Source organism: Stegostoma tigrinum, chromosome 1 (genome assembly GCF_030684315.1).
Source record: "Stegostoma tigrinum isolate sSteTig4 chromosome 1, sSteTig4.hap1, whole genome shotgun sequence".
Taxonomy (NCBI): domain Eukaryota; kingdom Metazoa; phylum Chordata; class Chondrichthyes; order Orectolobiformes; family Stegostomatidae; genus Stegostoma; species Stegostoma tigrinum.
The window spans coordinates 114582629-114608918 of NC_081354.1; the positions used below are offsets into that span (position 1 = coordinate 114582629).

Here is a 26290-nt window from a genome sequence, read left to right on the forward strand (position 1 = left end):
AATGCCATGCTTCTAGGAATTCTCATGCGTGTCTCTGTTTGGCTTGTCCTAGGATGGATGTGTTGTCCCAATCAAAGTGGTGTCCTTCCTTATCTGTATGCAAGGATACGAGTGATAGTGGGTCATGTCTTTTTGTGGCTAGTTGATGTTCATGTATCCTGGTGGCGAGCTTCCTGCCTGTTTGTCCAATGTAGTGTTTGTCACAGTTCTTGCAAGGTATTTTGTAGATGACGTTCGTTTTATTTGTTGTCTGTATAGGGTCTTTTAAGTTCATTAGCTGCTGTTTTAGTTTGTTGGTGGGTTTGTGGGCTACCCTGATGCCAAGGGGTCCGAGTAGTCTGGCAGTCATTTCGGAAATGTCTTTGATGTAGGGGAGAGTGGTTATGGTTTCTGAGCCCGTTTTGTCTGTTTGTTTGGGTTTGTTGCTGAGAAATCGGCGGACTGTGTTCGTAGGGTACCCATTCTTTTTGAATATGCTGTATAGGTGATTTTCCTCTGCTCTGCGTAGTTCCTTTGTGCTGCAGTGTGTGGTGGCTCGTTGGATAAGGAAGGACACCACTTTGATTGGGACAACACATCCATCCTAGGACAAGCCAAACAGAGACATGCATGAGAATTCCTAGAAGCATGGCATTCCAACCAGAACTCCTTCAACAAACACATTGATCTGGAGCCAATCTACCATCCCCTGAGAAAAAGAACAGGAAATGACATCACCAACCCAAGGAAACCTAACCAGATAAATAGAAAGTGGGACATAACACCAGCGCTTCGTCGGACGCTCACTGATGATTTACCTAGAATGGTGACGAAACGTCTGAAAACGAACCTTCCAGCTCAGCGAGCAAACTCACATCCAGAACCTCAACCTGAGCTACAAATCTTCTCAAAACTCTCTATGTTTACTGTCAGTTAGCCAATGATTAATCCTTACCAGCAAATTACTTCCTGTCCTACATGTTTTAATCTTTCTAACCAGCTTCCAGTGGGTGACTTCATCAAAAGCCTTCTGAGAATCTAAGCGTACTGTGTCCATCAGCTCTCCTTCATCAATGCTATTAGGAACATCTTCAAAAATCTAAAGCAAGTTCAGCAAACCAAATAAATCCAATCAGGTTATTATCGTCCAGGAATCTGTTTATCCTTTTTTTAATAATAGAGTCTAGCATTTTATTGACTATTGATATAAGGCTAACAAGCCTGTAGTTCCTTTTTTCTCCTCCCACTCTCCTTAAATTGTAGGGTGATATTTGCGACTAGTTTCTTTCTTCAATTACAGGTATCATTCCAGAATCTACAGAATTTTGTAAGATAATGCGCAATGCAGTGACTATCTCTATTGCCATCTCCTTTTAAATTCTTAGATGAACACTGTAGGGGTGGCTTGTACCTGTACATTGAGAGCGACCCATACCAGCCTATGCCAAAGTGGCCCATGTTTGAAAGACATAAAATGGCCAACAGGGTTAAAACAAAATGGGACAGCCTGCTCCAACATTTACGTGATACGTAATGTACCTTTGAACAAGACTACTGCAAGGTCAGCGCAAGTGCCTTACCACCAACCTTGCAAGACAGTTTTGACAAGAGAATGTCTAAAACAGACAAGTGATTAATTCCAGCCTCATTAATGAGGGGATGACTGATCCAATGAATGAATAAATCCAGGTGTGAGTCTGAGCCCATGAACCAGTCAGATGAATTCCCTAACCAGCTGCAAAGACATTAGCTAAAGTTACTTTGTAGTTGTTTCTTTGAAGTTATTCACATTATTAAGAAATAGGTTCTAGTTAAAGATTCTTTAGATAATCATAGAAGTAGTTTTCAACATAAAGGATAGATGTACGTATAACCAAAGTATAATACACGCATTAGAAAAAAAATGAAAGTTAATTAGCCATAGGAAATGCCTTATCTTACACCCTGTGCAAGATAGACTGTTCACAACCCATTAATTACAAAGCGCTAACAGTAGAAGTAGCTGTACAACTTTACATTTAATAACTAACTTTATCTTAGAAATTTACCTTTAGCAATTAGTTAAAACTAACTGTCTTTTGTATTTTTAAATATATAATTAGGACAGTGGGAAATATCAGAGGACTAACTGAGTTTGATAAACATGATTCGGATGTGCCAGTGTTGGACTGGGTGGATAAGGTCAGAAGTCACACAACACTAAATTATAGTCGCGCAGACTTGTCTGGAAGCCACAAACTTTTGACACCTCAGTCCCCTTAGAAGGGGGAGGCAATGGGCTAGTGATATTATTATTGCTGGACTGTTAATCCAGAGACCCAGGTAACATTCTGGGGACCTGGGTTTGAATTCTGCCATGGCAAATGGTGGAATTTGAATTCAAGAACATATCAGGAATTAAGAATCTAATGATGACTGTGAATCCATTGTTGATTGCCAGGAAAAACGCAGGTTCACTAATGTCCTTTAGGGAAGGAAACTGCCATCCTCACCTGGTCTGGCATACATGTGACTCCAGTCACCAGGCAATGTGGTTGACTTATTACTGCCCTCTGGGCAATTAGGGATGGGAAATAATACTGCCTAGTCAGCAACTCCCTCACCCGTGAATGAAAAAAAACATTTCTGACCTCAAATTGGATAAAAGTAGCACATGGAATACAATGAGTAACAGAATTCAATCTGTCCTTAAAGATAAGCAAGCCTAAAGAAGATCCAAAAGTGTATCACCAATAAATTGGGAATGAATAGGATGCATAGAAAGACCCCATTACCTAGAGGTTGCAATGCCTGGTAAACACTATAGGATCATGGGAACCTGGGGCTGTCCATAGGAATTGATTAGGATTCCCATGGAATTGGATGTATTAATTAAGGAGGAAGGACAGTGACTATGTTGTATTCGATTACTGTAACATAAAATGTAAAAAAAATGCTGTATTTCACTGCAGAAATGAGAGCATGTCATTGATCGCCCTTCTGATCTGAGTGAGATTAAGTGAAAAGTTGCTTTCTCACATCAAGGCCAGATTTGGGGAAGATCCTTTGGTCCTCTCCCTGCATTAACTGTTTTCTGCTTGAATAAACGTCTTCCACTTGCCTGAATCCTGCCTGCTTCCTGAGTCTTTGTCCCCTCTTGGGGGGGGGGGGGGTTACGCTTCTACAAAGACCTTCAGGCCTTGGGGATTATCAACTTTTAGCCCCATTAATTTTTTTCATTAAAATCTTACTAATGCTAATTTCCTTCAACTCTTCATTCTCCTTAGCTACTGGGATACAATGCTTTGACAATCATTTGCTTCTTATGCTGTTTGACATGCTAGTTGCCCAGTGTTGCAGCTTCACCAAGTTGACACTTCATTTTTGGGCATGCCTGGTCTGCTGCCAGTATGCCCTCTTCACAAAACCAGGATGGTTTCCCGGCTTGTAGGTAATGGTAAATATGCCATACCTTGAGGCTGTAGATTGTGGTAAAGTAAGATTCTGCAGTTCATGGTGACCCATGGAACCTTTTGGACACCAAAATCTGATTTGCCAGATCCCCTTACCACTGAAGGTCAATCTCCATACTCAATGAACAGTCGTCCCATACTCAATCATCAGTGATAGGGTTAGAGTTGAGCTTTTATCAATGCAACCATTGTACAATGCTTTGCTTGTTTCATTTATTTCCTCTGAATTGGAAGTTCTCACTGAAGTGTCTAGCATAAGACAGTAAAGTTAGATAAAACCGTGAAATCTCCATTATGTGATGTCCTGTGATCATTACCTAATAGAATCTTTTTAGGCAACAGATTCTACAAGTATTTATATTTGGTTGGTTTTGCTGAGCAAAAAAAACATAATGGGCTAAATTTTGAGTCAGCCACCGGGGTCAAAAGCACAGGTTGACTTTGCTTGTACATGAGTGCTCAATCTTGGTGTCATTTGCAAACTTTGACACACTACACTTGGTCCCTAATTCTAAATCATCTATGTAAATTGTAGACAATTGCAGTCCTAATACTGATCCCTGAAGCATGATAGATCGCCCAGCCAGAAAAACACCCATTTATCCCCATTCTTTGCTTTTTGTTAGTTAACCAATTTCTATCCATGCTAATACATTACGCATTATGCCATGTACCTTTATGTTAAGAGGCAACATTTTGTGTGGCAACTTGTTGAATGCCTTCTGCAAATTCAGATATACCACATCCACTCTGATTTTTCTTCACAGATGTTGCCAGACCTGCTGAACTTTTCCAGCAACTTCTGTTCTTGTTCCTGATTTACAGCATCCATGATTCATTCAGTTTTTCTTTAGTGATAGTGATCATTTCTAGGTCCTCACCTGCCATAGCCTTCTTGTTATCAATTATTGACATGTTGTTTGCGTTTCCACTTTGAATACTGACACAAAATATCTGTTCAACACCTTGGCCATTTCCTCATCTAATAAATTCCCCTACTCATTGTCTAAAGGACTGGTGTTTACTTAGCAACACTTTTTTGTTTTATATGTTCGTAGAAACTGTTGCCATCTATACGTATTGAAATGTTCTTTTTAAAATGATGTTGCATGAGTAGTTGAAAATTGACTGTGTTCTGTAAATATGATGTACCATTTTTGCCTTTTCCCTTTGTCTTGTAGCAATCTGTCGTCTTCAGAGAATGTTACCAGTAATTATGGGATAGGTGGTTTCACACCATATGGAATAGCTGGAACATTGGCTGGTGCTGCTACCTGCTTCTATGCATTTGTTGGATTTGACTGTATTGCTACTACCGGTAAGTACCATGGGTATAGTAATTACTGCATTATTTAGTCGATGGGTTAGGCATTAAAAAACTATAATTTGTAATGCTATTGAGCACAGACACTCTGGTTCAGAAACTTTCCCAAAATGAGAATGGACTAGGCTACAACACCATGTCCATGCTTCTCTAATCGGTGCTTCCTTGGAGCATGGCTTGCTCCTGGGTGTTTTCAATTTTCCCTGTAATTGATCCCTGAAAATCCGGTGAAGTTCATGACTATACCTCATCACAATTTCATATTCTATTCCATTGAATTAATCTTCTGTATGCAGTTAAATTTCAACACTTGGCTGCATATTTGTTCATTTTTGTGTTTATTAATATGAGTGTGTTTGGTGTTACAGAACTAAATGCTTTTGATTCTCTACTTTTCAATGTCATTGTCAAATGCACATCAGGTCAGGTTCAAACTAATCATTTAACTTCACCCCAGCAATATACTGATTTATTATCCCAGGAGAATATTCTGTTGAGCGAGTGTGACTTTCCTCCTTGTTTCACATACCATTGGCATAGTTTTGACAATGTAATCTAGAAATTTGTTTTCCATTAATAGCATACTGATTGCTACTCTTGCATTAAATTCCTTCATATACTACTTTAGTGTAGTTGCTAACTTGTCCTTTTGAATGGATAACCTGTCTTAAATAACGTAAAGAGCAGTTTTTAATGATATGTTAACTTGCATGATGAGCAATGAAATTACTCTGTCCCTACATTTAAGTTTATGGTAATCTTGTTCCAAGTCTGCACCCAGTAAGAACTTAGTTAAGACAGCATAAATACATTCCTCAGAAAAACTTCCAATTTTATATTTTTGACTATCAAAGCTAATAGTACACTGGAGAACATGAAAATTTATTTTAATTTTGATTCTTAAATCATGATGAAAATTCAAGGAATTTTAATGTTCAAGTAGATCGAATTCTGGAGTGTGTCACTACAATTTGTCTTACAACTTGAGATCTGCATGTAATTCTATTCTTTCTTACAGTGCAAATGTATGCCCGTCAGAACTTTCTTCTGTGTTACGTCTACACCAACAAATGCCCCATCTAATAATTTATGTTTACTGTACTCCTTTTGGATGTAGTTATATAAAATAAATACATTTTGGCATGAAATGTACTGACAATTAATTTGTGTTCCAAATATCATTATATTTGGGCCTAGTGTACTAGGGCCTTTTAAACAGTCAACCTCAGTACCCAAGGGTAAGCTGGACAGACTGTAGCCATACCTTAACCTCCCTCAATGAGAAAGCTGTCTTTGCTGGTGTTTTCTCCTGAGGCATACACTCTGACTGTTCAAAATTGAATACCCAGTCCTAAACCTTACTTTGTAATCTCAGTGATGGTCGAATTGAGACCAGAAATTAAACTTTCAGTAAAAGCAGAGCAAGAACAATTCTAAGGAATTTCCCGGATCTGCTTTTTCTATCACCAACTTACCTAACAAAACTGAACTCATCGAATGAACTGTTTGCATTTAAGCCATGTGGTATTCTTTGCTATTTCAGGTGAAGAGGTGAAAAATCCTCAAAAGGCTATTCCCATAGGAATTGTAACTTCACTTTTGGTTTGCTTCTTGGCATACTTTGGAGTTTCAGCAGCTCTGACCCTCATGATGCCTTACTACCTACTGGATACAAGAAGTCCACTACCTGTAGCTTTCGAATATGTTGGCTGGGGTCCTGCAAAATACCTGGTGGCAGTGGGATCTCTCTGTGCATTATCAACAAGGTATGAAAAGAAAATTCAGTTTTATTTCAGAACAGAGGAATTGGAAAGATTTATCGTGTACTATCTGTGCAAGCACACATTAGATACAAATTTTTTGTTCTGATTTCCCTCTCCCAACCTGATGATCCCCTAAAGTAGGATATATTTTTATGTAATATTGAGTTGTTTCATGGTTGAACATCTCTAATTTGGGCAATTGTTTAATGAAGAAAGAGAATATCCCTAAACTTTTAATTTAATCGCATGTCAAATAGAGCATTTTATCTTGTTTCAACCTACTGCGGCCTCTGCCACTGTGGTAGCTGGCCTTCTTTCTTACCTCAGCATTACAGCATTAGATACATTTGCCTTCACTAAACCGCTCCATTTCCTTCCACAAAATCTCTATGATCCTGTGACCATATTTGCAAAATCACCTCGATGCCCCAATTAGATTTTTCATCTGATTACTTTCTGCATCCACTGCATGCTATACATGCTTCACCAAGTCACAAACTTCAGTTTATGGGAGATAATGGGAACTGCAGATGCTGGAGAATTCCAAGATAATAAAATGTGAGGCTGGATGAACACAGCAGGCCAAGCAGCATCTCAGGAGCACAAAAGCTCCTGAGATGCTGCTTGGCCTGCTGTGTTCATCCAGCCTCACATTTTATTAACTTCAGTTTATGGCCCTGTATTTATTAGACTACCTTTGCAACAGTCCAAAGTTTCTGGTTTTGCTCAATTTCTCTTTTTATGGGAATGCCACATAAATTGGTCAATTGAAAGGAGGTCAGATTCCTGATAAACACCATGTTAAAGTGGGGCTGCTAAGTCACACAGGAGCCACCTGAGGCAATGCTTAATGGAGAGTTCATCACTACAACAGAAGTACTTGTCTTGTGAAAAGGAAGGCTGCCACTGCTATTCACCTTTCACTTCTCAGTATTAAAACAGAGAGCTGGGGTTTTACAGTCAGTTGCTGAAATGACATGATCCAACCTTGGTGGAGAATTTTCTCCATGCTGAAATGCACTCTCATGGTGCACCTTGAAGTCAGGGGTGTGAGGATCATTGGTAGGTCACTGTTTGACCACAACATGAAGCAAGTTAACAGGATCAGTGACACTTTCTGTGTGACACTGGCTTCCCCACCACATTGTTGCGGTCAGATATGTTAGAGTGTCTCCTTTGCACCCTGTTAAGAGGTTTGGGAACTGTAAATATGCAGCGGAACTTGTAGTGGGCATTCATCATATTAAGACAGAGATAGTAAGAACTGCTGATGCTGGAGTCAGATATAACACAGTGTGGAGCTGGAGGGACAGAGAAGGCCAGACAACATCAGAGGAACAGGAAATTTGACCTTTGGGTTGGGACCCTTCTTCAGAAATGGGAGAGGGGGAAGGAAACTCAGAAATAAATAGAGGAGGGGTGGGTCTGGGGAAGGTAGGTGGGATGGTGATAGGTGAGTGCCAGTAGGCGGTGATAGGGATTGTTCAGTGAGGTGGGAGAAGTGGATAGGTGGAAGAGAAGATGGACAACTTGTGTAGTACCTGGTTGCTTGAATATGTGGTCAAAGAGTTTCAGAGCAAAATAGATTACCAGAAGGTTGCAGTGGGAGAGAGATCCATTGATGTCTTTCTGGAGGAAGGAGTATAACTTCTTTAATGTGGGCATTTCTGGAAGACGATGTTAAGACAGTGGTTTTCATAGAGTCTTAAATTTTCAATTATTGGTGTGGGGTGTGGCTATTTAATAGCGGTGTTAAAAACACTCTGGCACACTTTAAACTTTTGCTGACAGCTCATAAAATAAGGGTTGTGGTTTGACATTCCATTGTACACCTTGGCCGGTCTTCTAATCCATTGACTTCAGTGGCAAAGATAATGAAATATTAGATGTAATTGGTTGCTTTCCAACAAGGATGAGTTTACAATCTGTCTGTGAAAGGTAAAATCTACCACTCAGTTAATTTTATTTGATACAAATTGCATTTTTGTGACATTGTTGGAAACCTTCAATATAAAATGTTTATTGTGAAATCATTAACATACAAACAGTTTCCAAATTTTTTTAGCATGCCCTGCACTACATTTCTCTACGTCTACAGCTAAATCAAATCAAATCAAGTGAATAGTAATTATGTGATTACACTGTAGGACTCTACATAACTTTTGTCAGTTTGAGCAACACAAACATGAATCATGTTTGGCCACCTAAAGTTTATCAAACATTCTCAAGTGTTTATTGAAGTAAACAGAATCAACTCAGAAATTTCATGTTAAATGAAGTCATAGAAAAGTCACAGTTCTGAATTGCATTACCATGGATGGAGTTTCCCTAAAATCCATATAGACAGCATTAGTGAAGTCCCATTCTGATAAACATGCCATTTTTGCCTCTTTAATCTCTTATTCATTGAAATTAAAAAATGTCCTAGGAAAAACATTTATTCCCAGATTAATGTACTCTCAACATTACTGCATTTCAGATCCTCCAACCTGTCCACAGATTACCATCATAAACTGAGGTGTATGATACTGTTAGGCACTGTCTCCTGATTTCCAACCAGAATTTTGGTGGAATAGCTGAAGAAATGGTATAAATAGCTGTAAATGTTTCTCCTGAGGTTCACATTGGATGAAAACCCAGTCAGTAATATTGTTTTAATTCCTTAGTTTTTGCTATCATCCCATGAAACCACACACCTTTACAGAATATGAGCCCAAACAGACTGGAAACCACCAGCATCCTGCCTGTGCAATTATTATTTACATGCAAGTCTAAACACAAGTATTGCACATTAACTTATCCTGTGAAAATGTCATCACATCCTAACCCAATTATGTTGTGCCCTGATATCTATTGATATGCATCCTGCTCTTGCCTGTCCCATATCGTAGACTAGAATATTGAAGTTATTTTAGGATCACAGTTGAGATCACTTAACCTGATATAGGCTAGCAAAGAAATTGGAATCCATTGCTTAGAATGTCTGCGTAATGGACTAAGGAGCATGCTACCCACGAGGCAGGTGATGGCCTAGTGGTATTAGCACTGGCCTGTTAATGCAGAGACCCAGTACTGTTTTGGAAACCCGGGTTCAAATCAAGTTAATTGAATTAACTTTAATTAAATAAACAAAAAACAATCCGGTATTAAGAATCTAATGGTGACCACAAATCCATTGTTGATTGTTGGAGAAAAATCCCAGTTGGTTCACTAATGTCGTTCAGGAAAAGAAACTGCCATCCTTGCCTGGTTTGGCACACATGTGACTCCAGACTCTCTGGGAACCTAGGATCGGGTATAATGCTGGCCTAACCTGTGATGCCCACATCCTGTGAATGAAAAAATAAAACCAAGGATCTTTATGGAATTCAACATGCCATATTTTGATTTTTTAAAACATTTCTGCATTAATTAATAAATAATTATGATTTCATTTGTGGAGACAAGAGCTTAGTGGATTACATGAACCACTCCATGCTGATAAAGGAGAATTTGAGAGTTTATGTAGGCCCCTAAAGTGAATGTTAATTTTTCATTAATTCATTGCATACTGGCTGTGACTCTGACTTGCGACGTTCTGCGTGTCTTTGCTCTTCATTCAGTCTACTTGGTTCCATTTTCCCCATGCCCCGTGTAATCTATGCTATGGCTGAAGATGGGTTGCTTTTCAAAGTTTTAGCCCACATCAATTCTAAGACGAAGACGCCATGTATTGCTACAATGTCATCAGGTGTGGTTGCAGGTGAGATTTTACAGATGGATGGATGGAAGAAGGAAAGTAAAGAGGGATTTTGTCTTAAATAAGCAAATGTAGAACAAAATTGTCACATGGTCAGTTATTAATTTTTTGCTGAGTCAAAATTAAGATTCTCATTCACATTTTCTATGCCACCGGCACTCTGATCTCTCTCTGTTCATGGGCTCCTATTTTAATTAAACTCAACAGAAGTTCAAGGAGAATGATTTCAATTTTTGTTTACGTTCTTTTTAGCCTTCTGAACTGAACACCTGAGTTCAACAATTTACAATCATCATTTTGTTTGAACAGCAGCACTTTTGCTATTACCATTTGGACTTTTTATAAACCCATCTAAGTTTCTCCTTGTGTCATTTTCATCCTTTTTTGCATTGCCCTATCATATTTGTCATTTAACGTTTCTTGCTTTCTACTTAAGACCAAGTCTTCCTTTAGTTTGTTCTTCTCTTTCTCCCTTTTTCCAGTTTTGATGAAACAGCATCAATATGAAACAGTCATCACAATTTGAATTAAACAGATTGGAAACAAAATGGGGTGGCCACTAGCAGAACAGTAACCCACGGAACAGGCTTTGCTCTGGTTTTTTAATTCAGTGGTCGCATTAGCATCCCTCTACTGGTTTGTTGACCAATCACTGTTTTAAAATCATCTAGCAGACAATGGCAATGACAATGATATTAGATTCAGTTTTTTACTCCAGTTGCTCTGATGAATATTGTTCATGACGAGTGCATAGTGAAATATGAAGAGAAACAGTATCTATAATAAGGATCTAATCTGGTTGAAAAAAAGATGCTTAATCTGTATGATTTACCTTGAAGAAGTTGGATGATGCAAGTGGAGTGTTGCCACCTCAGATCAGGATTTATATTCAAACCAGATTGATAACGTTTGTTTTGTAGTACTGAATACAGTTCTGGTCACTCTGCTAAAGGAAGAATATTATTAATGGGAGAGGGTTCAGCAAAGATTTACCAGGATGTTGCCAAGACTGGAGGGTGTGAGTTATTAGGAAAGTCTAGATAGGTTGGGACTTATTCCACTGGAGCCTAGGAGGTTGAAGAGTGACCTATAGACGTTTATAAAATCATGAGGGGCATAGATAAGCTGAATTGCAAAAAGTCTTTCCCGACAGTGGAGGAATTCAAAAAGGGGCATATTTCTAAGGTGAGAGGAAAAATATTTAAGAGACCCAAGGGCAACTTTTTCACACAGCAGGTGGTTCAGTTACAACATTTAAAAGACGTTTGTGCAGGTACTTAAATAGGAAAGAATTAAAGGCATATGGGCCAAAAGCAGGCAAATAGGACTGGTTTCATTTAGGAAATTTGGTAGGCACAGACAAGTTGGACAAGGGTCTGTTTCTGTGCTATATAACTCTATGACTCTATCTATGATTCTATGATGGGATGAAAATTGACTGAACTGGCAATAAAAAGTTGTGATCTTACTCATGGGTGTACATGGATTAGTGTAGGTTAGATGGGCTTCAGATTGCTATAACAGGTCGGCACAACATCGAAGGCCGAAGGGCCTGTACTGTGCTGTAATGTTCGATCTTCTACGTTCTCCTTCATAGAACTGACCATATGAAAACTGTCTGATCTTGTCCTGCCACTGTAAGGCTTTGACCTTGTGCTATTTTGATTGCAATTGCAGAACATTTTTGAATTAGGAATTGCAATTCTGAAACTAAAAAGAGTAGTTTGGGGTGATTAGAATTGTTGGATTAAAAATATCTTTACTACTGTATTTCCACATTCTGATTACAGATCCAAAGCATTGGGTAGTAATTTCTTTCTTAATAATCTTGCAGAGTATAGAGACATCAAGGTTTCTTAACAGGATGCTAAATTGAGCACCCACTTTAAACAATAAATTTTAATGAGGCTTGCCTGATATTTTCAAAGGTTTGAGAAACTCATCAGAGTGTTGTGTAGCATCACCAAGCTTGGAATGCAGTGTCAATTGATTTGTAGGATGCTTTTTCCTCTGGAATTTCTATCAGCAACTGTTCATTAATTTTACCTACCTATTTTTGGAGCTTAAAGGCCCTTCCACATAATCCATCTGTATTTTTGTCATTTATGTTTGATGCTTGGGAAAACAGCATTGTTAAATTCCTTTTCATTTATTAAAGCTTTTCTCAATCTAACTGGGATTGCAATATATCAAAATTAGGAGCAAAAGAAATGTGACTCCTTCTAATGTCCAGGAACAAATATGCAAAAATCACCAAACTCCCCATCTCTTGAAATGTGAATTCCCATATTTAATACTGTTACTCGAAAGAAACTTATTCAGCCTTACTTGAATTTTATCTGTTCTTGTTCATGTTGTCATTACTGAGAGAATTCATTACAGGTCCCTTTGAGAATCAAGAGACTGACTCCCATGAAGTTCTTGTTCTCTTTAAAATCTTAAAATGTGCTATGTTTTATGCCCTGAAGATTTTTCGCGCATGGCATTGTACACCCATCCTAGAAAATGAAATTGCATATCTTAACACAATGGCCTTTGCTGAACCTTTCTCAATATTGCACGTTGGTATCACCTCATTTTATATATTAACTGACAATTTGAGGGTAGCAAGAACAGTCAGACCTCAGGCAGGGCATATAAATGCAACTCCTGAGAAAGCTACTGCTAATGCCATATGCCTTTGTGATCAAATTCTGACTAAAGCTGATTGATGATTGATGTCTTTCCTGTCCTACCAAGTGCATCTATGGAAATTACACTGCAGTTACTGGTTGAATCATACACACTTAAGGTATCATCAAGTGGTGACTAACAAAATCAGCCTTCACTAAAATGTTCCCTTCGTCCATGATTTCGCACCATCAAGGTTGACTGAAATTAGCCATACAGACCTCTGAAGCAAATGAACAGACTGATATTTAATTTGGTCATCTCAACCCACTACAAGCAGCTAAAGTTCAACATTACAAATATCACCAAAAATTTAGCACAAGTTATTATTTGTTGAGTAAATGCTTGAAGATAACAAATATGGGAAGAGGAACCATTTGTATTGTGTGTTAGAAGTTAGTCTTCTAAATTGTATGTTAAGCAAAATTGTTAAACAAGGTCAGGTAGAGAAAGTTTTACTCTCTGCATTAACGTGTGTTCTACAATGTGTAAAAAAAAACTCATGGAAGTTATAAGAGTGACATGACCATTGACTTTGGCAATTCTACATTTGCTTAAGATATCCATTACAAGTACATTGCACTGAACATTTTTATTTGAACTTTGACCTTTTTCTTTGTAGCCTGTTGGGGTCTATGTTCCCTTTACCCAGAGTTCTGTTTGCAATGGCACGAGATGGTTTACTGTTCAAATTTCTGGCAAAAGTGAGTAAGAGGCAGACACCAGTTGTTGCAACTCTGGCATCAGGGGTCATCGCTGGTAAGCTGATGCAACTTGAACATTCCCCTGATGGGACCTCATCTGTTGATAAGCATGCCCGGGCTTGATGTACTGTCCCCTGAAGCATGCTGAGTGCTGGTGCCTTCATGAATCAGGTGGTTAGGATTGTACTGCAGATGGGTATGCCAGGTTCGAAAGAGCAACAATTACAGTGCTGTAGAGGAAATTTATAGTAGCAGACATTGTAATCTCCTCTTACATTTCATAAGTTGCTTTAAAAAAAAACTGATGTCTGCTTACAAGACTAATTGAAAGTGCTTAATTTTATGAAATGAAAATATCTCTGAAAGAGATGTATCTTTTATCATAAAATGCTTACAAATGTAACCTGGCACACCTAGCTTCTAGTGGCAGTTGTTCACATGGATATTAAACAGTGATGTTGAGATCAAAATATGGCCTTGTATAATCCACCAGAGCGTCCAATTCAAATCCGACTCCCAGCCCCCCACCAAAACTCAGGCCAGTGTTGAGTCCCCATTTTTACAGTGACCCAGTTGTGTCTATTCTGAAGTGAACCAATATTGATATGAAAGCATTTAGCAATTGTTTTTCTTTTAATCTCTGTAGAATCTGACAAATGTTAATAATTCTATTAGACATTAATTACAGGGACTTGAAGGCACATGGTTACTTTGATAATACCTACCTTCTAATACTTAGGATACGCGCCTGAGCCAGATTAATGACTTTCATGATAGTCATTTCCCTGTATCGGCAAAGTATCCATTCCTGAGAATCCCTGCAAGTGATGAAATTAGCTAGTACAGACTTCGTTAAAAATAAATTAAAATGGTTCAGAATATCACGGATACGGGAGTTTAGCCTAACAAGCAGCAAAAGGACTGCAGATGCTGTAAATCAGGAATAAAAACAAAGTTGCTGGAAAAGCTCAGCAGGTCTGGCAGCATCTGTGGAGGAGAAAACAGAGTTAATGTTTCGGGTCTGGTGACCCTTCCTCAGAACTGATGGTGGCTGGGAAAACATCAGTTTATATGCAGAAAATAGGGAGTGGGTGCGCTCGGGAGTAAACGATAGAATAGAGCCCAAAGAGAGAACTGTCCAACTGTGTTTCTCTCTCTTTGGGCTGTAATGCGAGAATAAAAATAGAAAGTGTCGAAGAAACTCAGCAGACCTGGCAGCATTTGAGGAGACCAAAACAGAGTTAATGTTTTGAGTCCAATGACTCTTCTTCTGATCTTGTAACCCATTGCACATTATGGGATGCTGTACTTAAACATTGCTTTTCCAAATGCTGCTGCTGCCGCATAGAACATAGAACATTACAGCACAGTACAGGCCCTTCAGCCCGCAATGTTGTGTCGAACTTTTACCCTAAATCCAAGTTCTATCTAACTTCCACCCCTACCTTATACTATCATCCATGTGCCTATCTAATAGCCGCTCAAATGCTCCTAATGAGGCTGACTCCACTAGCCTCTCTGGCAATGCATTCCACACCCCAAACACTCTCCAAAAAAACCTACCTCTGACATCTCCCCTGTACCTACCTCCACTCACTTTAAAACTATGCCCCCTCGTAATAGCTACCTCCACCCTAGGAATAAGTCTCTGGCTGTCCACTCTATCAATAATGTCTCTGATCATTTTGTACACCTCTATCAAGTCACCTCTCATCCATTGTCATTCTAAAGAGAAAAGCCCTGGCTCTCTCAACCTTTCCTCATAAGACCTTCCCTCCATTCTAGGCAACATCCTGGTAAATCTCCTCTGTACCTTTTCCAATGCTTCCTCATCTTTCCTGTAATGAGGCGACCAGAACTGGACACAATACTCCAGATGTGGCCGAACCAGGGTTTTGTATAGCTGGAACATAACTTCACAGCTCTTGAACTCAATCCCTCTATTAATGAAAGCTAACACACCATACGCCTTCTTAACAACTCTATCAACCTGGGTGGTAGCTTTCAGGGAACTGTGGACATGATTCCCAAGATTCCTCTATTCCCCCACACTGCCAAGAATCTTTCTGTTAACCCTGTATTCTGCTTTCAAGTTTGTCCTTCCAAAATGAATCACCTCACACTTTTAAGGGTTAAACTCCATCTGCCACTTCTCAGCCCAGCTCTGCATCCTATCAATGTCCCTTTGTAACCTAGAACAGCCCTCCGCACTGTCCACACCTCGACCCACCTTTGTATTGTCCGCAAACCTACTAATCCACCCTTCCACTCCTTCATCCAAATCATTTACAAAATGTGTGGAAATGTGCTAAATTGATATATTTAGGATTTGGGGACCAGTTCTGTATACATGGATGGCGGAACCTGAATGATAACAATATTCAGTTGTACAACATCTCAAAGTAGTAAATAATTCTATAAGGTGAAAATGTAAGTTGACTGTGAGAAGGAGATATTCAGAAAGGTTAGGCTACAAATTTAGGTTTTAAGCAGTACCATCTAGGATAAGAGTGGTATGCAGAAGGAAGGAGTTTCAGAACATAGGCCCAGGTGGTCCTTGTAGCCCAGGGCACAGTCAAAGCAGAGACAACGCGAGTGGAGAATGCACAAGGAACCAGATTTGGAGAAGCACTGAACTCTTGGCAAGTTTTATGTCTGAAAGAAATTAGAGATGGGAAAGGATGAAAAGGATTTAAACATGAGATGCGGAATTTTAAATAAAATCTTGGGGATCAGGAGCTGATGTAGATTAATAAGCACCAAAGTGGTAAGTGAATAGAATTTGGTGTGAAACAGCATATCAGCAGCAGAGCTTTGGATATGCTAACGTTTACAGGGCTAAATCATCCCAAGCAAATTGTAATTGATGCAAAAGTTAGCTAGCAGAAGGCTTTCAGAAGGTACCAACAAATAACTGGTGAGGGTGGCATTTCTGATAGCCCACATGGATTTTTGACAAGGTTCCACATGGCTGACTGACAAGAAAAATAACAGCCCATCGGATCCAAGGGCAGGAGGCAAATTGGATTCAAAATTTACTCCGTATGAGGGAGCAAAGGGTAATGGTCATTGAAGTAGCCAATGACCAGATGGTTGTTTTCGGTGGAACTCTATAGGATCAGTACTAACTCCCTTGCTTTTTGTAATATACATCAATGATTTTGGACTTAAATTATTTAAGCATGTTGCGAATGATACTAAAATTGGTTGAACACTTGATAGCAATTGAAGAAAGCTTGTTGGCTGCAATGGACTGGGATAAGGTGGGCAGAGAAGTGGCAAATGGAATTCAGTTAGGAGAGGTGTGAGGCAAGACATTTGGGAAGGACAAACAAAAGGGAATGAACAATAAATGATAAGATACTAGAAAGTTTAGAGAAACAGAGAGACCTTGGTGTGCATTTTGTTATGGATAGGCGGGATGGTCGTGCAATAATTTTCCCCTTTCTCTTTACATTTTGTTTTCTGCAATGAGATATATTTTAAAGTAACGTGTTAAACATTTTTTGTGTAAGTTTTTAAACAAAAGTGAAACATCATCTTTATTCATACCATATCCTGAAATGCAAATGTAACAAAACACACCAACCCACCTCATGCATTCAAATTAACACACAGCTAAAGATGGATTTGAGAGAACAAATGGTTAAATTATTAACAGAATGCAAGAAGTATATTGGCTTCATGTTAAGCCTTTTTAAGGTGTACACCATATAGCCCTCGAAAACTTCATTCTCATAGTTCTTTGGAGAAGAATGGGAGTTGACAATCTTTGGATTTCCAGATGAGATTATGGCTACGTTTTTCTAGAAAAAAAATTCATCCCCCTCACATTGCTTGAGTTGGCTGGTTGTTAGACAAGGCTGTGTTCTTTTTAGATCAAGAAAAGGTCTATGTAGTCTAGTGTGACTTGATCAATACTTGAAACATCCACCTAGAATGATTTAAAACTAACATCCATTGCTGCACGTGGATTATGGTGTTTCACACTCACTTATGATTACATTGGTTTCTTTATAGCTTTCAGTAAGTTTTGAGCTCAGAGATAGCAAGTCTAGGATTCCATAGATTGAAAGCCTTGAGTAAACTTGCAAACAAAAAATGATGTAATCTCCACAAATGGCTTACTTGCTGATATATTCGAGGGATGGTACCCGACACGCATTCAGAAGCATGTTCAGATATGAGTTAAGCTTTTGTACAGAAATGAATTAAGTTATCTGACCACCACTGGTCATCTCAGATCAATGTCCCTATACTAAACTGTTCTTTTAAAATTACTTAACATCTATTGTCTCCACATTTCCAGGCATATGACACAAGCGTGACAGTGCCACAGGGATCAGTGCTGGGTCTTCTGTTGCTTATCATTTATATAATGATTTGGATGAGAATATAGAATGCATGGCTAAGAAGGTGGATGAAGCCAAAATTAGTGGTGTAGTGGACTGTGAAGAAGGTTATCTAAGAGTACAATGGACCGAGGAGTGCAGAAGTCGTATAATTTAGATAAATGCAAGGTGTCGCATTTTTGTAAGACAAACCAGGGCAGGACTTAGACAGTTGCTGGCAGGGCCCTGTGAAGTGTTGTCAAACAGAGAGTTGCAGGGATGCAGTGCATAGTTCCTTGAAAGTGGCATCTCAGGTAGACAGGGCAGTAAAGATATTTGGCATGCTTGCCTTCATTGGTCAGAGAATTGAGTATGGGAATTGGGATGTCATGTTGCGACTGTGCAGGAGACTGGTGAGGCAACTTTTGGAGTACAGTGTACAGGTTCCGGTCATCCTGCTTTGGGAAGGATGTTATCAAATTGGAAAGAGTGTAGAAAAGATGTTATCAGGACTGGAGGGTTAGACTTATAAGGAGAGGCTGGATAGTCTAGGATTCTTTTCTCCTGGAGGGTAGGATGTTGAGGACTGATCTTATAGAGGTTAATAAAATCATGTGAGGCATAGATAAGGTGAATAGGAAAGGTCTTTTCCTTAGGATAGGGGAGTTCAAAACCAGAGGACGTAGGTTTAAGGTGAGAGGGGACAGATTTAAAAGGGACCTGAGGGGCAACTTTTTCACACAGAGGATGTGTATGTACTGCCAGAGGAAGTGGTAGAGGCAGGTACATTTGCAATATTTAAAAGGCATTTGGACAGGTTCATGAATAAGAAAGGCACAGAGGGATATGGGCTAAACACAGACAAGTTGGACTAGCTTGTTTGGGAATGTTGGTCAACCTGGACAAGTTGGACCAAAGATCTGTTTCCGTGCTATATGACATGATTCTGAATGTAGCATGATTGGTCAATAAAGGGTTAAGAAGGCAACTTGCATACTTTTCTTTATTAGCTGAAATGAGTATAAGAACAGTGAGATTGTGCTAGACCTGTGTAAAATGCTAGTTAAATCACAGCGACAGTACTGTGTAAGTTCTGGTTACCATATTGCAAGAAGGATATGATCATTGTAGAGAATGTATGATGAAGATTTACAGAGAGATGTTACCATAACTAAGGAATTTTATCTAAAAGAGAAAGTTGAATATGCTGTAGTTGTTTTTGCAACCTGAGAAAGCTGAGAGGAGATTTAATTGAGTTGTACAGAGGCTTAGATACAATGGATTGACAAAACAAAAGCCCATAACAGAGAGGCTCATAAATTGCATGGGCATGAATGTAAAGCAATTTTAGGAGAGTTAGAGGGAAATTGAGAAATGTTTATCATCCAGAGGTTGAAGCAAGCCTGAATCGTACTGTTTGAGAAGGTGCTATAGGCAGAAACACTCCTTCTATTTTAAAAAATACTTGGGATATTCACTTGAATTGCTAAAACTGACAAGGCTTTAGCTCAACAGTTGGAAAATTGGATTAGACTCTTAAGTTAGTCTCTCAGAGCACCTTCTCAGCTGAAATGGGCCAAATGACATCCTTCAGTGGTAGCTTTCTATACTTGTAAGTAAACCGTGCTCTGAGCAACTTAGTCTAAGCTGAATTTGAATGATTTTTATTGTCACATGTATTTACAATGAGAAAAACGGTAAAATACAGTGAAAAGCTTTTCCACGGTCACTGTGATCTGATGTCATTTAGAATAGTTTAAGAATAAGAAAAAGAAAGGATCTAGCTTAAAGATAGTTCATCGGTCCTGAGCCAGCTCATTATCAATAACGCCTGCACCACCTTCTCCACCGTCTACACCAGACCCAACCAACATATCGCCACTCTCCGGGCGATAATCTTTGAGATTATCCACCTTTCATCACTCGGCTGAATGTCCTCCGCCACCGCCTTGCTGCTGCTTGAACTGAACCCAGCAATATCAGAGTTGCATCTCTCGCCACTAGGACCACCTCTTCGATGTCAGCATGATGCCTTTCTGCCACCACGAGTGCCGGACCCAACCAGTGACAAAGTCAGCGATTCCTTAGTGGTTCTGTAGAAGGGTGATTAGACCCAAAATGTTAACTCTGATTTGTCTCCGCAGATGCTGCCAGACCTGCTCACTTTTTCCAGCAGTTTCTGATTTTTAGCAGTCCTTTCAGTTATTTGTTTATCATAGAATCCAGATAGTGTGGAAGCAGGCTCTTCAGACGGGCAAATCCACACCGACCCTCAGAATATCCCACCCAAACCCATCCCCCTATAACCAACGTAATCTACATATCCCTGAACACTACAGGAAATTTATCACGGCCAATCCACCTAACCTGCACATCTTTGGACGGTGGGAGGAAGCTGGAACACCCGGAGGAAACGCATACAAACACAGGGAGAATGTGCAAACTCCACACAGACAGTAGCCTAAGAGTGGAATTGAACCTCGGTCCCTGGCACTGTGAAGTAATAGTGCTAACCACTGAGCCACTGTGACCAGATCCTATCTTTGTAGACATTTCTCACAGCACAGTTTAACCAAATAATTACTGACTATTTATAGTACTCATTCTCTTTTTTTAAAATTTGTATGTTTTTCAAGGAGCAGTTATTGGAGGGCCTGTTTATTGTGGATGGAAAGAGTGTTGACTGCAGCAAAGATTATTACGGTTACCTGCAGAAGTTACATCATTTTTATAAAGAGTTCCCTGAGCAGGAAGAGTTATGTGGCTTGCAGTTCTCAATGGATCAGGATAAAAGGCTTGAAGCATCTGGTCTAATTTTGTTTCTTTTTTTATTGAAGCCTTCATTAAAGTTGTGTGAAATAAATCAGTGGACTAGAATTTATTGAGGTAATTAGGAAAATTACAATTGGTTTATTGTGAGCACATTGTGTGGGTGTGTCTTGTAATTAATTTTGATTGTAGCTAAATATTATCATATAGTGTAATTTAACGACATAGTTATAACTTTGCACTAAACACATTAATTAGAAATTACTGGTTTACAAGTTTAGGTATGTTTGTTTCTCAAGCAATTTAATCTATTTTCATTGCAGAAGACCAGTTTAATTTCCAATCCTTATTCAAATTTTTCTGACATAACCTGTTTTTTCCCTTGGAATTCTCAATAGCTGGGATCCATGTTTTAATCTCCATCACTGTTTCAATTTACCTATGAATAAAGGCCATTCTAAAAAATTTAGACATGATTTGGTATTTTTCATCTGAAATTTAAATGTGTCTTATTGTTTGCTAATTATTGGTTGATGCATCAGTTACCTCCAAATATCATTCATTCAATCTTGTCGATCATTTAGAGCACTGATATTAACACTTCCAAATGTGTTCATTTAATATCTTATTAAATAACTTGTGAAATGTTGTAATTCACTGTCATGTTACTTGTTTAGGGTCAGGACATATCTACTAACAAGGGAGGAATATAGATAAAACTCATATCGTGTGTTTTAATTGAAGTTTCATTATTTGCATGCAACAGTCTGTGAAGTTAGTGTGATTTGCACATTTAAAAAACAGACCGCAGACCTAAATCATGACAAGTTCTGTGTATTTTCATACGTTCTTAACTTGTTAAATTGGAGCTTTCTAACTTTACACAGCAACTGTGCAAGTTAGGCTAAAATGACTGCACACTTAAAAATTACAGAACACTTAACAGAGTGGCACAATATTTGTCTACTTGCTCTTTACTAGAAGCATTAGTTCCTGTAAATTGAAAGGATTGCCACCTGCATTAAAACAGTCATCAAGAATGTTTTCTGAAAATGCTAATTGATCATCTATTAATACCAGCAACAGGTCATTTTAGACTTGTATATACTTTCCATCATAAGTTATAGGTTTGGGGTCAGAGATAATGGGAACTGCAGATGCTGGAGAATCTGAGATAACAAAGTGTGAAGCTGGATGAACACAGCAGGCCAAGCAGCATCTTGGGAGCACAAAGGCTGACGTTTTGGGCCTAGACCCGTCTTTTCTGATGAAGGGTCGAGGCCAGAAACATCAGCTTTTGTGCTCCCAGGATGCTGCTTGGCCTGCTGTGCTCATCCAGCTCCACACTTTGTTATCATAAGTTAGAGGTTTCTTTTGTTTCAACTCTACTGTTTCACACCCTGGTGATTGCCTTTACAGCTGTCATGGCATTCCTCTTTGATCTTAAAGCCTTGGTGGATATGATGTCTATTGGGACCCTCCTGGCATATACTCTGGTAGCAGCATGTGTACTCCTCCTCAGGTAAGTATTTATGCCTCTGTGAATATCTCCTACTTTTCATCATTGCGATCAGGACATTCTGATTTATACACATTGATGGGTCATGACAAGTCCATTTTAGCTTGTGCAATTATTTCTATATTTTGTGAGCAAGAACCCCTTTGGCAAGAAAATGATCCTTGTTTGCTCAGTTAATTAACCTTAAAGGTAGTCAGAAGCAGCATCCATTTACAGGCTTAATGTTCTTACAGCATCTCGCATGATGCTTGGGCTAACCATATAACCTCTCACCCAATCACATACTAAAAAAGACAGATTGTTGGAGAAGTAAGATAGTAGAAGCAAAACACTTAAAATGTTTCAATTTTGGCTCAAATGTGTGGAGTGGATAGAAAATAAACCTAGCACAATTTTTAAAAAAAGCCAAAGCACAAACTGAACAAGGGTGTTTTCTTTGAGGTGCCACAGGGTCTCTGGTTCTTCTGGAAATGTGACCATCACAAACCTTTGACAGAGTATAGAAGGAAGAATTAAAACTAAGAGGAATCTTATTTGTACTTTAAATGGCTGATTACTTGCTTTGCGTTGTGAAAGTCAGGTTGAAGATGGTATTGAAATTAAATGAAGAGTACAACAAAAGAGCATATCATCGGACCTCTGGGGGAATCTTGTGGCACTGTGGTAGTGTCCTTACCTCTGAGCCAGCAGGTCTGGGTTCAAGTCCTACCTGGTCCAGAGACATCTTAACATCTCTTAAGAGGGCAATTTGAAAATATCTGCACTCAGGCTTCAATTTGTACACTCTGGATATGTACTTTTCATGTTTTCTTAAATGAACTTATGCTGTTTAAATTTTGTTTTTAAACCTTGCTAGGTATCAACCAGATTCACTCTATGCAAGACAAAAATGCTCTTCGGAAAGACAGAACCTCACAGCTGAGGAGGACGGTGAATTAGATGAAAATGAATCCGATTCCCATATGACCATGTTCAAAAATCAAGACTTCGCCTGTACATCGCTGCTGAATCCCTCTGCGATCCCAACAGAACAAACATCAAGTGTGGTGTATGGTTGTGTTGGGTTTCTAGGTAAACATTGAAAACCATTTTCCATTATGAAATGAACTTGTGTCAAGGAAGTTTAGTCCTGAAAGACGTTGCCGCTTGGCTTATTTAAGTAACTTATGCAATTTACAACAATTTGAAAAGAAGTACCACCTTGAGACAAATTTTGTGCCAAGAACTGACCGGATCAGAAATTGGCTTGCTGAAAGAAGACAGAGGGTGGTGGTTGATGGGAAATGTTCATCCTGGAGTCCAGTTACTAGTGGTGTACCGCAAGGGTCGGTGTTGGGTCCACTGCTGTTCGTCATTTTTATAAACGACCTGGATGAGGGCGTAGAAGGATGGATTAGTAAATTTGCAGACGATACTAAGGTCGGTGGAGTTGTGGATAGTGACAAAGGATGCTGTAGGTTGCAGAGAGACATAGATAAGCTGCAGAGCTGGGCTGAGAGGTGGCAAATGGAGTTTAATGCGAACAAGTATGAGGTGATGCACTTTGGTAGGAGTAACCGGAAGGCAAAGTACTGGGCTAATGGTAAGATTCTTAATAGTGTAGATGAGCAGAGAGATCTCGGTGTCCATGTACACAGATCCTTGAAAGTTGCCACCCAGGTTGACAGGGTTGTTAAGGCAGACAGTGTTTTAGCTTTTATTAATCGAGGGATCGAGTTCTGGAACCAAGAGGTTATGGTGAAGCTGTACAAAACTCTGGTGCGGTCGCACTTGGAGTATTGCGTACAGTTCTGGTCATCGCATTATAAGAAGGATGTGGAAGCTTTGGAAAGGGTGCAGAGGAGATTTACTAGGATGTTGCCTGGTATGGAGGGAAGGTCTTAGGAGGAAAGGCTGAGGGACTTGAGGCGGTTTTCGTTAGAGAGAAGAAGGTTGAGAGGTGACTTAATTGAAACATATAAGATAATCAGAGGCTTAGATAGGGTGGATAGGGAGAGCCTTTTTTCTTGGATGGTGACGGCGAGCACGAGAGGGCAGAGCTTTAAATTGAGGGGTGAAAGATATAGGACAGATGTCAGAGGTAGTTTCTTTACTCAGAGTAGTAAGGGAATGGAACACTTTGCCTGCGACGGTAGCAGATTCGCCAACTTTAAGTACATTTAAGTCGTCATTGGACAAGCATATGGACGTACATGGCATAGTGTAGGTTAGATGGGCTTGAGATTGGTATGACAGGTCGGCACAACATCGAGGACCGAAGGGCCTGTACTGTGCTGTAATGTTCTATGTTCTATGTTCTATGAACTCATGTTTTTTACAGGATTGTGGACTTGCCGGAAATGTAGCTAATTTTGTTACACTATCCTGTCAAAAATTAGTGAGTTTAAGCAATTGTGGAGCAAACCAAACTTTAAAAAAGTCACTGAAATTTGGGAATTAATTTCTGCCCTGAGGCAATTGCCATCATGCAATGAGTGGAAAATCAGGGCAGATTTGAGTTCTGCTAGGATTCCATTTTATTGACAGCATTTTGGGAAATCATTATGAAGAGGCAGGATGTTTCTCGTTTTACTATAAGGATATCTCTATTCTGATGTCCCTCCCCTGCCTCTACACACACACACCACACACACACACACACACACACACACACACACACACACACACACACACACACACACACACACGATACAGGGGCATTGGTGGTGAGAGGTGTGTGTGTGTGTGCGTGTGTGTATATATGCGTGTGCATGCTCAGTTTTCGATAGGCTGGGTGTTCCTCTGTTTCTGAAACAATCTTCCGCCTAGCCAACTATCCAACGAGCTTATTTAAAATGCATTAGAAGAAAATCGATTGATCCAAAAGAGATAAAAAAAACCTGAAGGCCTATGTTGGTGCACCTTTAAGAAAAAATTTCTCCGTCCTACAACATCTCTACAGCCATAGATTCATCTGGCCCATTCTGCTTTTCCTGATTATACTAGTGGTTAATACTGAGAGTGATCCTGAGATTACTACCTCTTATGGTCCTGCTTTTTCATTTATCTCTTAGCTTCCTATTCTCTGCTTCAGGACCCCATGCCTCTTCCCCTATGTCATTGATACTGACATTGGCCATGACCTGTACTGTTCTCCCTCTAATTTACAATGTCCTGCAAATGCTCAGTGACATCTTTGACTCTGTCCCCAAGAAAGTGACCTACTATCCTGATGTTACATCTGTAGCAGCAGTAACTCTATCTGTTAATTCTTGTACTAGAATTCCCTATCAGTATTAATCTCCAATTCTCTTTTTTCCCTCCCCACACACATGCAACTGAGCCAATCATGGTGCCATGGATTTGGATCTTACTGTATATATATCCCTGAAAAGCCATTACCCCTGTTATCTCCTGCAAGGCCTGCCTAGTGCTTTTTCTCTGTCTCGCAGTTACCCATTCTCTTTCTGCCCATGTAGTCTTTACCTCTGGTGTCACCACCCCACCATATATTCTATGCATGAACATCTCATTTTGTGGATACCACACAGTATAATGAGATCTCTTCAAAGTATTATTGAGATCTTTTGGATGCTTGGATATTTTTTCCGGGTTTTTTTCCTTCTGCTACCAACACTTAATCCAGCCTGTAAGAGTTGTCACTTCCTTAAGGACTGCAGCTTTTCTAGATCTTTTATCTGGTCATTCAGGCTGGACTTGAAGGCAGTTGGAACTCTCCTTGACAGGTGCTGAATTAGTCTCACACTCTCATCTGCTTCGAGTTGATATTCACCAGGAAGCTATTCAAGACCCAATGTAAAAACGCTATTGCAATCTTACTGTAACTGCTGAGCACACAGTAGTTAAGTTCCCTGCAAAGCTCTCCTGGCACATTAGGTTTCCTTCTCCAGTCTTCAGATTTAGATGAATGGATTTTGCTTAACATTACTATCTGGAACTCCAGACCTTCGTTCTTCCCATTACTCTCAGTCTAGTTTGTCTTCTTGGCATGAGGATCATTCCATCTAAGAGCTTCAATCCTACTTCCAAGAACTCCATTT

The 26290-nt window shown here is 39.4% G+C and overlaps 1 protein-coding gene across 3 annotated transcripts in view; it reads left to right on the forward strand.

Moving 5' to 3' along the window:
- Positions 1–26290, forward strand: part of slc7a2 (solute carrier family 7 member 2) — a 160963-nt gene that overhangs the window by 103449 nt on the left and 31224 nt on the right. For 2 of the 3 annotated variants that reach the window (XM_048546853.2, XM_048546837.2), the window contains exons 5-9: positions 4613–4749; positions 6299–6521; positions 10121–10260; positions 22151–22253; positions 23107–23321. In XM_048546853.2, coding sequence (XP_048402810.1) covers positions 4613–4749; positions 6299–6521; positions 10121–10260; positions 22151–22253; positions 23107–23321 — 818 coding nt within the window. Of the gene's footprint in view, positions 1–4612; positions 4750–6298; positions 6522–10120; positions 10261–13549; positions 13687–22150; positions 22254–23106; positions 23322–26290 lie in introns of all 3 variants that reach the window. The other variant, XM_048546845.2, reaches the window with a different exon arrangement.